The 11987-nt window shown below is 39.2% G+C and overlaps 1 protein-coding gene across 1 annotated transcript in view; it reads left to right on the top strand.

Moving 5' to 3' along the window:
* Positions 1-10122, top strand: part of PPP4R4 (protein phosphatase 4 regulatory subunit 4) — a 108808-nt gene extending 98686 nt beyond the window's left edge. The window contains exons 22-25 of the mRNA XM_024197128.1: positions 178-271; positions 2001-2071; positions 4434-4584; positions 9442-10122. Of these exons, the coding sequence (XP_024052896.1) occupies positions 178-271; positions 2001-2071; positions 4434-4584; positions 9442-9466 (341 nt within the window). The 3' untranslated portion in view covers positions 9467-10122. The remainder of the gene's footprint in view (positions 1-177; positions 272-2000; positions 2072-4433; positions 4585-9441) is intronic.
* Positions 10123-11987: the final 1865 nt, after the last annotated feature.

Genomic DNA, 11987 nt, shown 5'->3' on the forward strand with positions numbered 1-11987 from the left:
GTTGTTTAGTAGTTTATGATGGGTGATATAAATGAGATTTATTGCTATATTATCTTCCAGCTCCTTTAATTAGCTTAGACTGAGAAAAAGTAATGTAATGTAAATTCTTACTACTGATAAAAGACAAATTGCAATAATTTCTGCACTTTAAATGTATTTGCTGCTTATTTGTTTCAGGCAAAGAAGGGAAGAAATCTAAGTTGGTTCGAAGCCAGTCTTTCAGTACTCAAGCACTGCATCCAAAATATGGCAACATAGACAAGTGTTCTAAGTATGTTTTCTTGGAATGGATTCCACTCTTAAGGTCAAATTCTGGCTACCCCTTATAGAAATATATATGTATTCTCCAAAACATGGAGAATATACACCCCAAAATGTACTCCTGAATTCTAAGGTGTAACACCCTAAACCATCTTGTAGTTATGCAAAGCAGGACATAACCTGTCCCATCTCAGAACTCTGAATAACCTATGGGGTATATTATCCATTATCACCTAATACTGGTTTGTACCTATAGCATACCTGCTTTTGGCCAAATCACACCACTTTTCCTATGTTGTGCTCTCATTTGCAAAACACTTCAGGATATATTTTCCATCTGGCTATTTCCATCCAGGACAATGGCACAATGAATACTCTTTTTGCAGCAATTGTTATCCACCTTATGCAGACACCCTTATTCCTTTTATTGTGCCATACCCCTACATGGACAACATGCCAGACTTCTGTACAGATGTAGTAAATGCTTAAGGCACTAGGTCAGCAGTATTCTTTAGTGCATGCCTAACTTTAAGCACGAGTCAGTAGGACTGCTCATGTGCTTAATGTTAGGTGCGTGCCTAACAGTGGTGCAAGTACAGTAGTACAGTCCGGTACACCATACCAGTAAGATATTTATAGCTGGTGTGGCATACCGGAAACACACAGGAGTAGCCCACCCCCAGCCCTTCTATGCAGCTGCGTCTCCTGAGTCCTCCTGCCTGGGATCTATACAGCAGCCCCACCGGAGGACAGGACTGGGGGAGGGGGCGGGGCTGGGGCAGTACAGTAGCCACATCAGAGAAGCTGCTGGTGTGGGGCCGCTGGTGCGGTTCCCGGGAGAGCACTGAGCTTCAGGGCTATCCCGGGAACCGCAGTGGTGAAAGGAGCAGAACATGGGGCCACTGCGCGGCCCCACACTGACAGCTCCTCTGGCACAGCCTTACCATCTCCAGCCTTGCCCGTGCCCCCCAGCCCTGTCCTCTGGCGGGGCTGCTGCACAGACCCCAGGCAGGAGGACTCCGGAGACATGGCTGCGTAAAACCGCTGAGGGCAGTGTTCAGGGTGGTACAGCAGCCGCGCTGGAGGAGCTGTCAGCATGGGGCCCCAGGCGGCCCCATTTTCTTCTGCCTTTCACCACTGCGGCTCCGGAGAGCCCTGATTTCCCGAGAACCACAGCAGCGAAAGGAGCAGAATGTGGGGCTGCCGAGCAGCCCCATGCTGGCAGCTCCTCCAGCGCAGCTGTACTGCCCCCAGCCCTTCCATGCAGCTGCGTCTCCTGAGTCCTCCTGCCTGGGGTCTGTACAGAAAAAGTCTCCAGTGCAGCGGGAGGAGGACGGAGTCCCCCCCCCAGATAATGTGGGATGAACGTGGATCATGAGGAGGGGACGGTGAGAGCAAGGGGGCCCTGGGATGGGGGTGGGGAGGAGTCACATGGGGGGGCACATGAGGTGGTCACATGCCCCCCCCCCCTTGGTGTCCCTCCCATGAGTGCAGCATACTGGCAAGAAATGATTTCTACTTGCACCACTGATGCCTAAGTACCTTGTTAAATAATGGCCTAAATCAGCAGTTTCTTATAATTGGGAAGGGTGTGAATTTTTTGTATTTGGGTGAAAAAATACCATTTTAATACAAATCTGGACTTATAAATGGCAAACATTTGAAGACCCAGAAACACTGCTTGTGACTTACTTAGTTTAATGTGCAATAGGTAATTTATCACCTAATTATTTTTCTAGTAAAAGTTCTGCAACAGGATATACTTCTTCTATACCAGGAGTGGGAAAGGGTTCTATGCTACCATTTAGTGGTAAGTGTTGTTGTTGTTATATGTATCAAAGTAGCTCCTAAAGGCCCTGGAGAAGATCAGGGCTCCATTGTACTAGGTACTGTATCAACACCTACTAAAAGAGAGACTTTCTGCTTTAAAACAATAGGACTGTAATTGACAAAAGGAAAAGAGCAGGAGTGGAACATTGATAGCAACACCTGGTTACGTAAACTAGCCATCTGATAACTATCAGGTTGCAAGTCAAAAAAAAAATTGATAATCCCTACTGGCCACCTCCCTAGCCATTATCAGTTTGGTGTTCTGTTGTAGTCCCAAATGAGACTTCGGAAGAATTTGAAGTAAAATTTTATAGGGTCTTTACAAATTAATTCTGGAAGTGTGTTCCAGGCATAAAGGGCAGCATAAGATAAAGCGCAAAGTGACTGGTTAGAGAAGTAGACAAGCCAGTGATGGAGAGCTGCATAGTTGGTGGACTAGGGAAAACAAGAAATGATGGTTAACAAGGTTAATCCCAGGAAAGATTAGTTTTCTATTATTTGAAATATCTCTTTTTTATTTTAGATTGCATAGTTTCATTTGTTTAGTTTCCAGCTATGGAATGATCTTTAAAGATCATTACTACATTAAGTCTAAATTTCACTCTGGCTATGGACAAGTGGACAAGCATTAATTTGAGTCATATTGTGGTCAAACCAAAGATCTTTTAAAATAGTAGTTACAGATATTTCCAATGGCAAATGCTTATACAGTACAAAAGCTATACAATAAAAAATGGTTCACCTAAGTGTAGTTAACATTAGACTGTTTAAAAATGTCGATGGCACATAAGATTTGAGACATCTATATACTAAACCTGCTTCATTTTACTCTCTGAATATAGGTTTGCAGAACTCTTGCAGAAGGAATTCCAGAATTGCCAACCCCAAGCATTCAAAAATCATGAGTCAGACCATAAAAAAAAAATCATAAGAATTAAAAATGATAAATGTAGAGTTCTTTTTATTTGTCTTCTGGTGTTGGAAACTTTAGGTTAATGTTGTCAAGCTTTTCTCTGCAGCCACATTGGCTCTAAACTTCAATTTTTAATTCAAATATGAGATTATCAAGTAATAACATGATTCCAGCTGTTGGCTGCTTTTTAAAAAATCCAAATGGTGACACTTGAGATAAAATCCTCAGAGTTGGCAGCACTGGAATTCTGTCTAGGTAGAATTGCCTGTTGCAAATGTTATGTCAGATATAGCTAAGCCTGCTCCAATACCCCTTACTAGTCAAACAGGCATAAATCTGACTGATTTCCCTCTGATAGTCATTTTAATTGGACAGTTTAAAAATACCAAATAAAGATGGTTCATATTGACCCAAATGCTCTTCCTTGATTTGATCACCTTGTTCCTCAGAAGGCACCTGTGTTGCCCATTTTCACTGAGATCCTTTGAAATTTAATTAGAAGTAATAAGTTCTGACTTTTCCTCCATGCCCCTAGAGGAGCTTGACTCCATCCTGTCCAAAATGCTAATAAAATCATTTTGTTAAGCACCAATTCATTTAATAACCATTTTCAAATATGCTCTTCTGCGGTGTTCCTAGGTTCTGATTCCACTTTAGGATTTTTGCATGCAAAGACAATAAGAGGATGTGTTGCTTTTTCGAGGCTGGACTAAACAAAGACAGTGATCTTGCACTGCTACTCTATATCCTGAACATGGTCTAAACAAGAGGATTTCATTCTCCAAAACCGTTAATGCTGTACTTTTAGAATTTTTAATTTTTTTTATATACGTTTGTTGATTAGTGATTTGCAAGCATTTAGAGATGGGATCCTATGGAAAAGACAGCCTAGTACTCAGTAAATAGAGAAATATGTTTATATTTATGCATTGACCAATTCTTAATATACTTTTTTCATTTTTAGTTGCTTTTCCGTGTTGCACATTTTTCCAAAAACAATTTTTTTTAAGTAGTAGACACTTAGACATGCATTTGGACATCCCTGACTGGTGTTTTTAAAAATAGAAATTAGACCTCTAGATGGCATAAATTGTGCTTGCAATTATTTGCATTCACAAATTTTGTATGTAGAAAGGGAGACCCAGTTTTAAAAAGCTGCCTATAAGACATATATAATATCTGAGACATTTCATATATTAAAATTGATTCATTTTCTGTAGACCTTCTCAAAAAGTCTATAAATTATCAGCTATTTTTCAGTACTTCGTCACACAATTAACTTTTTAGTAAAAATCTTTAAATTAGCGAAGTTTTTTTGTAAACAGGACAATTTTATGCTGTTCACCTGTTCAGCCTACTGATAGATGTGTTGTCACTGTGTTTCATTCAGACTTGATTCCCTGTATAATTGTCTACTGCTTTCTTTCAGATGATTCATTCCGGACTCGTTCCACCAATATTAGTGGGAATGCTGTCTTTTCTTCCACTGCCCCCCTAGCAACTTCCTCCCGTAATACAGCTAACTCAGTTGACCAAAAGAACAATGGGACTAAAGACAGTCATTCACGAAAGATGAGCTTGTAAGTGATTGATTATAGTTATGAGCACCTTAAGGGAGCTATTTACAAATGGAACTCAGAACAGCCTGTAAAATTGCAGGGTTTATTTTTGTGTGTGTCCATATCTGTTGCATGCAATTTTCCATTCCCAGATTTGGGGTTCTCAAAAGCATTTTTAAGACTATATTTTGCCCCTTTGAACAAGTCTTTTCATACTGTTCCTTAAATGTGTCTTTCCAATGTGTCTATCTGTTTTTGGGAGTAGTGTGTTGATCAGTATTCCCTTGTATATTGGCTATGTGTAAATATGTGTTGCTAGTTCAGAGGTCTTCATTCGAGTTTACAAATACAAAATGACTTATCTAGTCATTTCGTTACCTGAAATTATAATGATCTTCTTAATTGGAAGTGGTATTATATGGTTCATACTTTTGTGTATGCATACAAAAAAACCCTTCATTGTGAAGCAGTTTTTGGATTGCTATATTTGACATATTTCTACAAATTCACAGAAATGAAAGAAAAGGAAGGCCAGCTAATAGTATATACCCTCTACTCCTCCATCCACAAGAACACACACTATCATTACCACAATTAGCACGCAACAAAAACTGACATTTATTCTGCCTCCTCTTCCAACACAACCAACTGCTACACCAAACGTTTACAATACTAGCTGTTAAGTTAAGCTTCTTAAATATGATCTGTGTGTGTAGCAACTCACCCTATCAGCTTCACAGTGAAGTGTTTTGTTTATTATAGGTGGAGCTAGCAGAAACACCTATTATTAAGGTTTTCTGACACTTCGCATTATAAAACCCTGATTTCAGTTTCTTACAACTTTGCTAGACTAATTGTTTGGCTTAAAATTTTCCATGCTAGCTGTGTGCCTCAGGCTGATTTTAATTTCAGCCAGAATAGTTCAGCTGTTTCAGAGAAAGAGATTAGAGGAAGATATATTGTTTTGTCCATGTTAAAAAATTCTGGCCACCTTTTTCTTTGACACCCTAATGCTCCTATGCGTTGGAGCAGGGGCTTGACATTGGACAAGGGGCATGGTCTTTGTGTCAGAGATGTGCCTTTTTCCTTGCCTGTGAAAATCTGCTCAAATTTGGCCAAGTTACAAGCCTTTGAAAAATTATAATTTGCACAAGCAACTAAATGTCTCAAAGATTCCATCCACATTTGGCATGCTCTAGCCCAAGACTGAGCAGAACATTTCCTTGCAGTTGCAGTTCTGGGGTGCTATGGGCCATGATAGGTCTGGGTATGGTCACCTGAGCTAAGAGCAAGTCTGCTGATGACCCATATGGGTATCAGCATGATGCCACATGATGAAATTTCTGTTTTTTCAGGGTTTTTTTTTTAAACCTAGGAAATTACAAAAACAAAACTATGTTCAAAACATTATTCAGGTTGCAGGTGAAGGACTGAAAAGATTAGGAAGTGACAGAATCAAGGTTGCTTGTCCCTGGGAGTAAATCAGGTTTGTGCAGTGAAGGAGGCTGTTTATAGGACCCTAACGTCATTTGTTGCACAAGCTGGAAGGTTTTATAAATAAGGCAGGGGGACTGCAGGAAGAGAAGGGAGTGGGTCTCACAGTTAAGGCACTGGAAAACTGTATTCTATCCCCGCCTCTGCCACAGAGTTCCTGTGTGATGCCAGGCAAGTCTCTTCAACCACACTTTTCACAGATAGACACTAATTACGTGTTCCTCATTTTCTGGGTGCCTGACTTGAGACTATTGGTATGTCTACACTGTAATTAATAACCCACGGCTCGCCTGTGCCAGCTGACTTAGGCTCACGAGGCTCTAGCTGCGGGGCTGTTTAATTGCAGTGTAGACATCTGGGCTCAGGCTGATGCCTGGGGTCTAGGACCCTGCGAGATGGGAAGGTCCTAGAGCTCAGGCCTGAGCCAGAATGTTTATGCTGCAATTAAACAGCCCCTCCCACAAGCCCGAGTCAGCTAGCACAGCCAGCTGTGGGTGTCTTATTGCAGTGTAGACATACCCTTTGGGGTCTGATTTGACGAAGTGCTGTGTACTCACTGCTGCAACTGAAATCAATGTTTTGAACATAGAAAGTGCTATGTAATGGTAAGTGCTCTGAAAAAATCAGGTCCTAGATGTCTCAACTTGGGCATCCAAAATTAGTGGATACTTTTTACCTTAATCTCTCTGCGCCCCATCTGTAAAATGAGGAAAACAATACTCTCTCCTCTCAAAGAGGGGTTGTGAAGATAAATCAGTTAATGTTTGTGAAGCATTCAGATATTATAGTGAAGAGTGCCATAGCAAATCTCATGAGGAAATTAATAGTTCAGTCTTCAGAGCAGGGTTTGAATAGTGTGCAGTAATGAAGGCATGAGGTCACACATTGGAAAAAATAGTATATGATCAAGTAATCAGATTTTCTCTCAATATATATACACAAGCATGCCCAACTTTTGAGTGGTTGACTTTGCAACATTAATAATGTTCTGGTCGCATAGTTTTTGTGTGTAATTACGTCTCTGTTTTTATGTTTGTGTATATATGTAACTGAAGGATCAAGGTCTCTATAGATTAAAGATAAAAATCACAACTGGGTATGCTTCTGTTTAATTTATTTTTCATTTTAAATTAACATGTTGTTTCGATCAATTATTATATAATTACCTATATTTAATTGTTTCACAAACCTCTCTGAGGCAAATGAATAGAAGTTCACTGGTAGCATGACCAAAAATATGAGTGAATCATTTTTATGATTTGTAAATGGAGCCACAATCTTCAAGGGACTTTCTAATATCCACAAGAGGTACTTGGGTGCAGAATTTTGCATTGGAATCTTTACATTAGCAAAGTTTATAAACTTATGTTGGAGCTCAGTTCCCTCTTGGGCCCACATCAGAGATGAACATAGAGAAAAATGATCCATCTCATTCTTGGAATAATTTATACATCTTAAATTAATCTAATTAAATCCTTATCCAGTTCTCACAGTAGTTAGTAGAAAGACACCCATTGACTATAGTGTGATTTGATTGGGCCCTTATGTAGTTTTCAGGCAGTAGAAATTACATGAGTTGAGAATTGTGCTAAAGATGCCTCCTTTTGTATCTATGATGTCTTAATCACTGAAGATATGAGGCTCTGAATTTAAGTATATTTTGGAGTGTGGAAGAATCCCAAAGAACATCAATTAAATGCTTCAGCCCACAAGAGACCTCTCTTAAGTCAATTTTCAGAGAAAAGCATGTGTAGATCTGATTGTTACTAGCGAATAGACAATATTAGATTATGAGTCATCCTAGAATAGATATTGACTTGAATCATAAATGTTAGGAATGGTATAAGAATCCAATCGTATACTATTATGATGATTAGTTTTATTGTTTTCATATGTGTATTCCCTCATTTTTGAAGATTTTATAAATTTTCTTTTAGCATAAGCATTTTCCTTACTTTATTATAACATGGTAACTGCTTCAAATACAGGAAAGAAAGTAAATATCTGTCTGTGCTCTATAGATGATTCAATAAAAATGTTGGCCTGACAGAGAGACAATTTAAGAAATCTGTTTTACTGTAGTACATGTGCATACAGATAATGAGAATTTTTCACTCAGTGGTTTAGAATCAGGCTCCTAAAGAGCAGGGGTGAAATCCTTGCCCATTGAAATCAATAGCAAAGCTCTCATTGATGTCAAGGGGGCCTGGATTTCACCAAAATCTCAGTAACCAGTTTTCAGGCCATAGATATTGGTGTATGAACCCACAATAATATTGGTTTGCATACATAACTTGATATAGCATCTATCATCCTGTTTAGTGGGTTGAGCACAAGGCTGGGAGTCAGGAGCTCCTGACTTCTGCCCTCTTTCTGCCACTAGGGCTTGGTCTACACTAAACCCCCAAATCGAACTAAGGTACGCAACTTCAGCTACGTGAATAACGTAGCTGAAGTTCGAAGTACCTTAGTTCGAACTTACCTCGGTCCACACGCGGCAGGCAGGCTCCCCCGTCGACTCCGCGGTACTCCTTTCGTCTAGCTGGAGTACTGCAGTTGACGGCGAGCACTTCCTGGTTCGACTTATCGCGTCCAGACAAGACGCGATAAGTCGAACCCAGAACTTCGATTCCCAGCCGCCGAACTAGCGGCTGGGTGTAGACATACCCTGACTTTCTGTATGGCCTTGAGCAGGTAACATAACTTTCTAATCAATGTTATCCTACTCCCATTTATAGTTAATGGCAGTATTAAAATCAATGGCAATCGGAGTTGGTTTGGGCCCTGTTTCCCCTCTTATAAAATGGGGTAAATGAATATTTTGATGTCTATATATTAGAATATCCTAAATATATCTTTGATAGAGAGAAATGCCTTTTGATATGATGGGGTACCAAGAACCAGTGTTTGCACAGAGCTCTGAAATTAAGTGTTGCTCTTCCAAAGGTCTCTATGATTTACATGTATTGATGAATTGAGCCTCACAACACTTTTATGAAGTTGGCAAGTAGTATTTTATAGATGGGTAAGCAAAGGAAATGATAAGTTGTGACTTGCCCAATTCACATGTTGAAATCAGTGGCAGAACCAGAAATAAAACCCAGGAGACCTTTAACCACTAGCTATATCATTCCCTAGGTGTGTTACAAATTTTACCAACCTAACTTAAGCGTTCTGGAGCAGACTTACTTAAAAAGTACCCCCTCACTATGAAATATATCCTAAATTATGAGTGAATTGACTTTTTTTTTTGTAACGTGTGTTTCCAAGTAGCTCCTGCTTATCAGATATGCGTCATATAATGGCACTTTAGTATGAAGATATTACGGAATGCTTGAATATATCAACAATAATTTTTACATATGTTTCTTCTTTTGTATAAAGAAAAAACAGAAAATCAAACTCTTAGATCATCTGACAGAAAAGGAAGCACACCAAAGACTGCTGGAGGCAAAGTGATTTTGTGATAACAAAGGTTGGAGCTACAGCTGGGGAATCTGATGACTGGACAGGAGAGACTTAGTGCATCTTGCAATGTTAAAACCTATCTTTTAAGCAAATTCCTAAGTTGTAAAATAACTCCATATAAATAATGTAATGGTTGCAGAATTCCAATGTTGTAGTGAAGTGTTAATGAAATGTAACTTTAGCTATGTGCTTTAACTGCTGCAGCTAAAGAGATAAGGTTTTTGTTCTTCAATTATGCCTTTGTAGTTCAGATTCTTGGATTTAGGATGCAAGTGTCCTATTTAAATGTACTTATTTAGGGTTTTAGCAGTTCCTAACATCCATTTGTTATGGAAGAAAAAAATAGCTGAAATTGTTCTGTATATGGGATTAACTGAGAAATTAATTTCACCTTTTAAAGACTCTTCAAACTCAATTTAAACGAAAATCCAGAAGTACCACTAAGAAGCTGTTTTGAAGCATAAACTGAAATAAGATTGTGCTGTGAATTGGGATGTGGTATCACTACAAGTACTAACTCAAGTTTATACAAATCCTTTACAAGTTTTCCAAAAATGTTAAGAGCAAATACCTCCAAACAATATCAGAATTATTTCTTTTGTTTCATAGGACAATTTTGTTGTATAAATACATTGTTTAATTTTTAGTATTTCAGATTGTATTTTCTCTTTACCTAATAATTTTAAAATGATGAATCTAGTTTTTAATTAACTGTTATTCCAAGCTATCATGCTTTAGCTTTGTCAACATTTGTTTGTATTAATGTTTCTATCAAAATTTGCCTGTGAAAAACATGCAGTTCTATCTAAAAAGTTCTATTTATGCCAATACTTGAGAGATATTGTATGAAGCTATTGTCAGCTTCTCTATTTCAAAATGCAATCAGCATAACTATATTGATATCAGAAAATATCTGTTTTTTAAATCTATTGGTGTATGATAAAGATGATCTAATTTGTGAATGCATGTGTGTGTGGTTAGTTTTTACCATGTGAAATAATGAATGATTAATTTACTCAAAATAAAACTTAGGATAATGCAGTACTTGCATGTTTCTGGAAAAAAGAGTTATTTTTTGCAATGTTTATTTTATAATTGAAGAGAAATAAAAGCATTTAACGATAGAAGTTATTTATTTTAAATGACACTGAAGCCAGTTTTATTGCTCTACTGTGAAGATGTGCATTAGCAGCTTGCAATGTGTTGTCGTGTAATGTCTAGATTTATTAGCTCCTCATAGTATATTTGAATTTTGGTGAGCCTAGTCACGTTTTTTTTTTTTTTTTTAAATTCACTGGCATTGTTTGGACTCTGTGGACATAAAGTATGGTGAGGCGTCAGCTGGAGTCCTGTGTCCAGTTGTGGGCACCAAACTTTAGGAAAGATGTGGACAAACTGGAGAGAGTCCAGAGGAGAGCAACAAAAACAATAAAAGGTTTAGAAAACCTGACCTGTGAGGAAAGGTTAAAAAAAGTGGACATATTTAGTCTTGAGAAAAGAAGACTGAGGGGGCACCTGATGTGAACTCAAATATGTTAAGGGCTGTTATAAAGAGGACTGTGATAATTGTTCTCCATGTCCATTGAAGTAGGACAGGAAGCAATGGGTTTAATCTGCAGCAAGGGAGATTTAGTTAGAGATTAGGAAAACTTTCTAACTATAAGGGTAGTTAGGCACCGGAATCGGTTTCCAAGTGAGGTTGTGGAATCCCCATCACTGGAGATTTTAAGAACATGTTGGACAAACACATGTTAGGGATGGTCCAGATTTACTTGGTTCTGTCCCAGTGCACAGGGCTGGACTTGATGACTTGTTGAGGTCCATTCCAGCCCTACATTTCTTTGACTTTGATTGGTTCAAGTCTGCAGTATTTGTTCTGATGCCTGAGTTAGACTCTTGTAAATTGCATATTCTTTTTGAAAAGTCTGTTCTGAGTTTTCCACTCTGATCAACATTGTAGTAGTGGTAACAACAACACAAACTTCACAAAGCAATATCAGGAGATCAGGCCGGCTTTAGGCCGATTCCCCCGAATTGGGCCCTGTGCCTGCGCCTAAGAGGGCCCCGTGCCCTAAAGAAGAGTGCCTAACTTAGGCGCCTTTTTAATTTTTACTCACCTGGCGGCGGTCTGGGTCTTTGACGGCGGGTCCTTCACTCACTCCGGGTCTTCGGCGGCATTTCGGCAGCAGGAAGACCCAGACCGCCGCCGGGTATTCGAATCAGGCCCCGCACTTCCTAAAGCAGGCCCTGCAGGAGATGGTTGAGCCATGATTATTATGTGGCTTTCCATGACTACTGGCTATGTTCTTCCCTCTCTCCTTTCGTCGACATTGCTGGCTCTTTGGCAGGAAGATAGTGTTTTCCCTCTATGTCTCTCCCCTTCACCATCCCCTCTTCCTGGCCTTGTGTATCGACCTGTCTGTGTCTGCCTGCCTGTCTGTGGATGAATCTGTCTGTTTACA

The sequence above is a fragment of the Terrapene carolina genome, unplaced genomic scaffold, assembly GCF_002925995.2.
Source record: "Terrapene carolina triunguis isolate 2854851 unplaced genomic scaffold, T_m_triunguis-2.0 Scaffold96, whole genome shotgun sequence".
NCBI lineage: Eukaryota > Metazoa > Chordata > Testudines > Emydidae > Terrapene > Terrapene triunguis.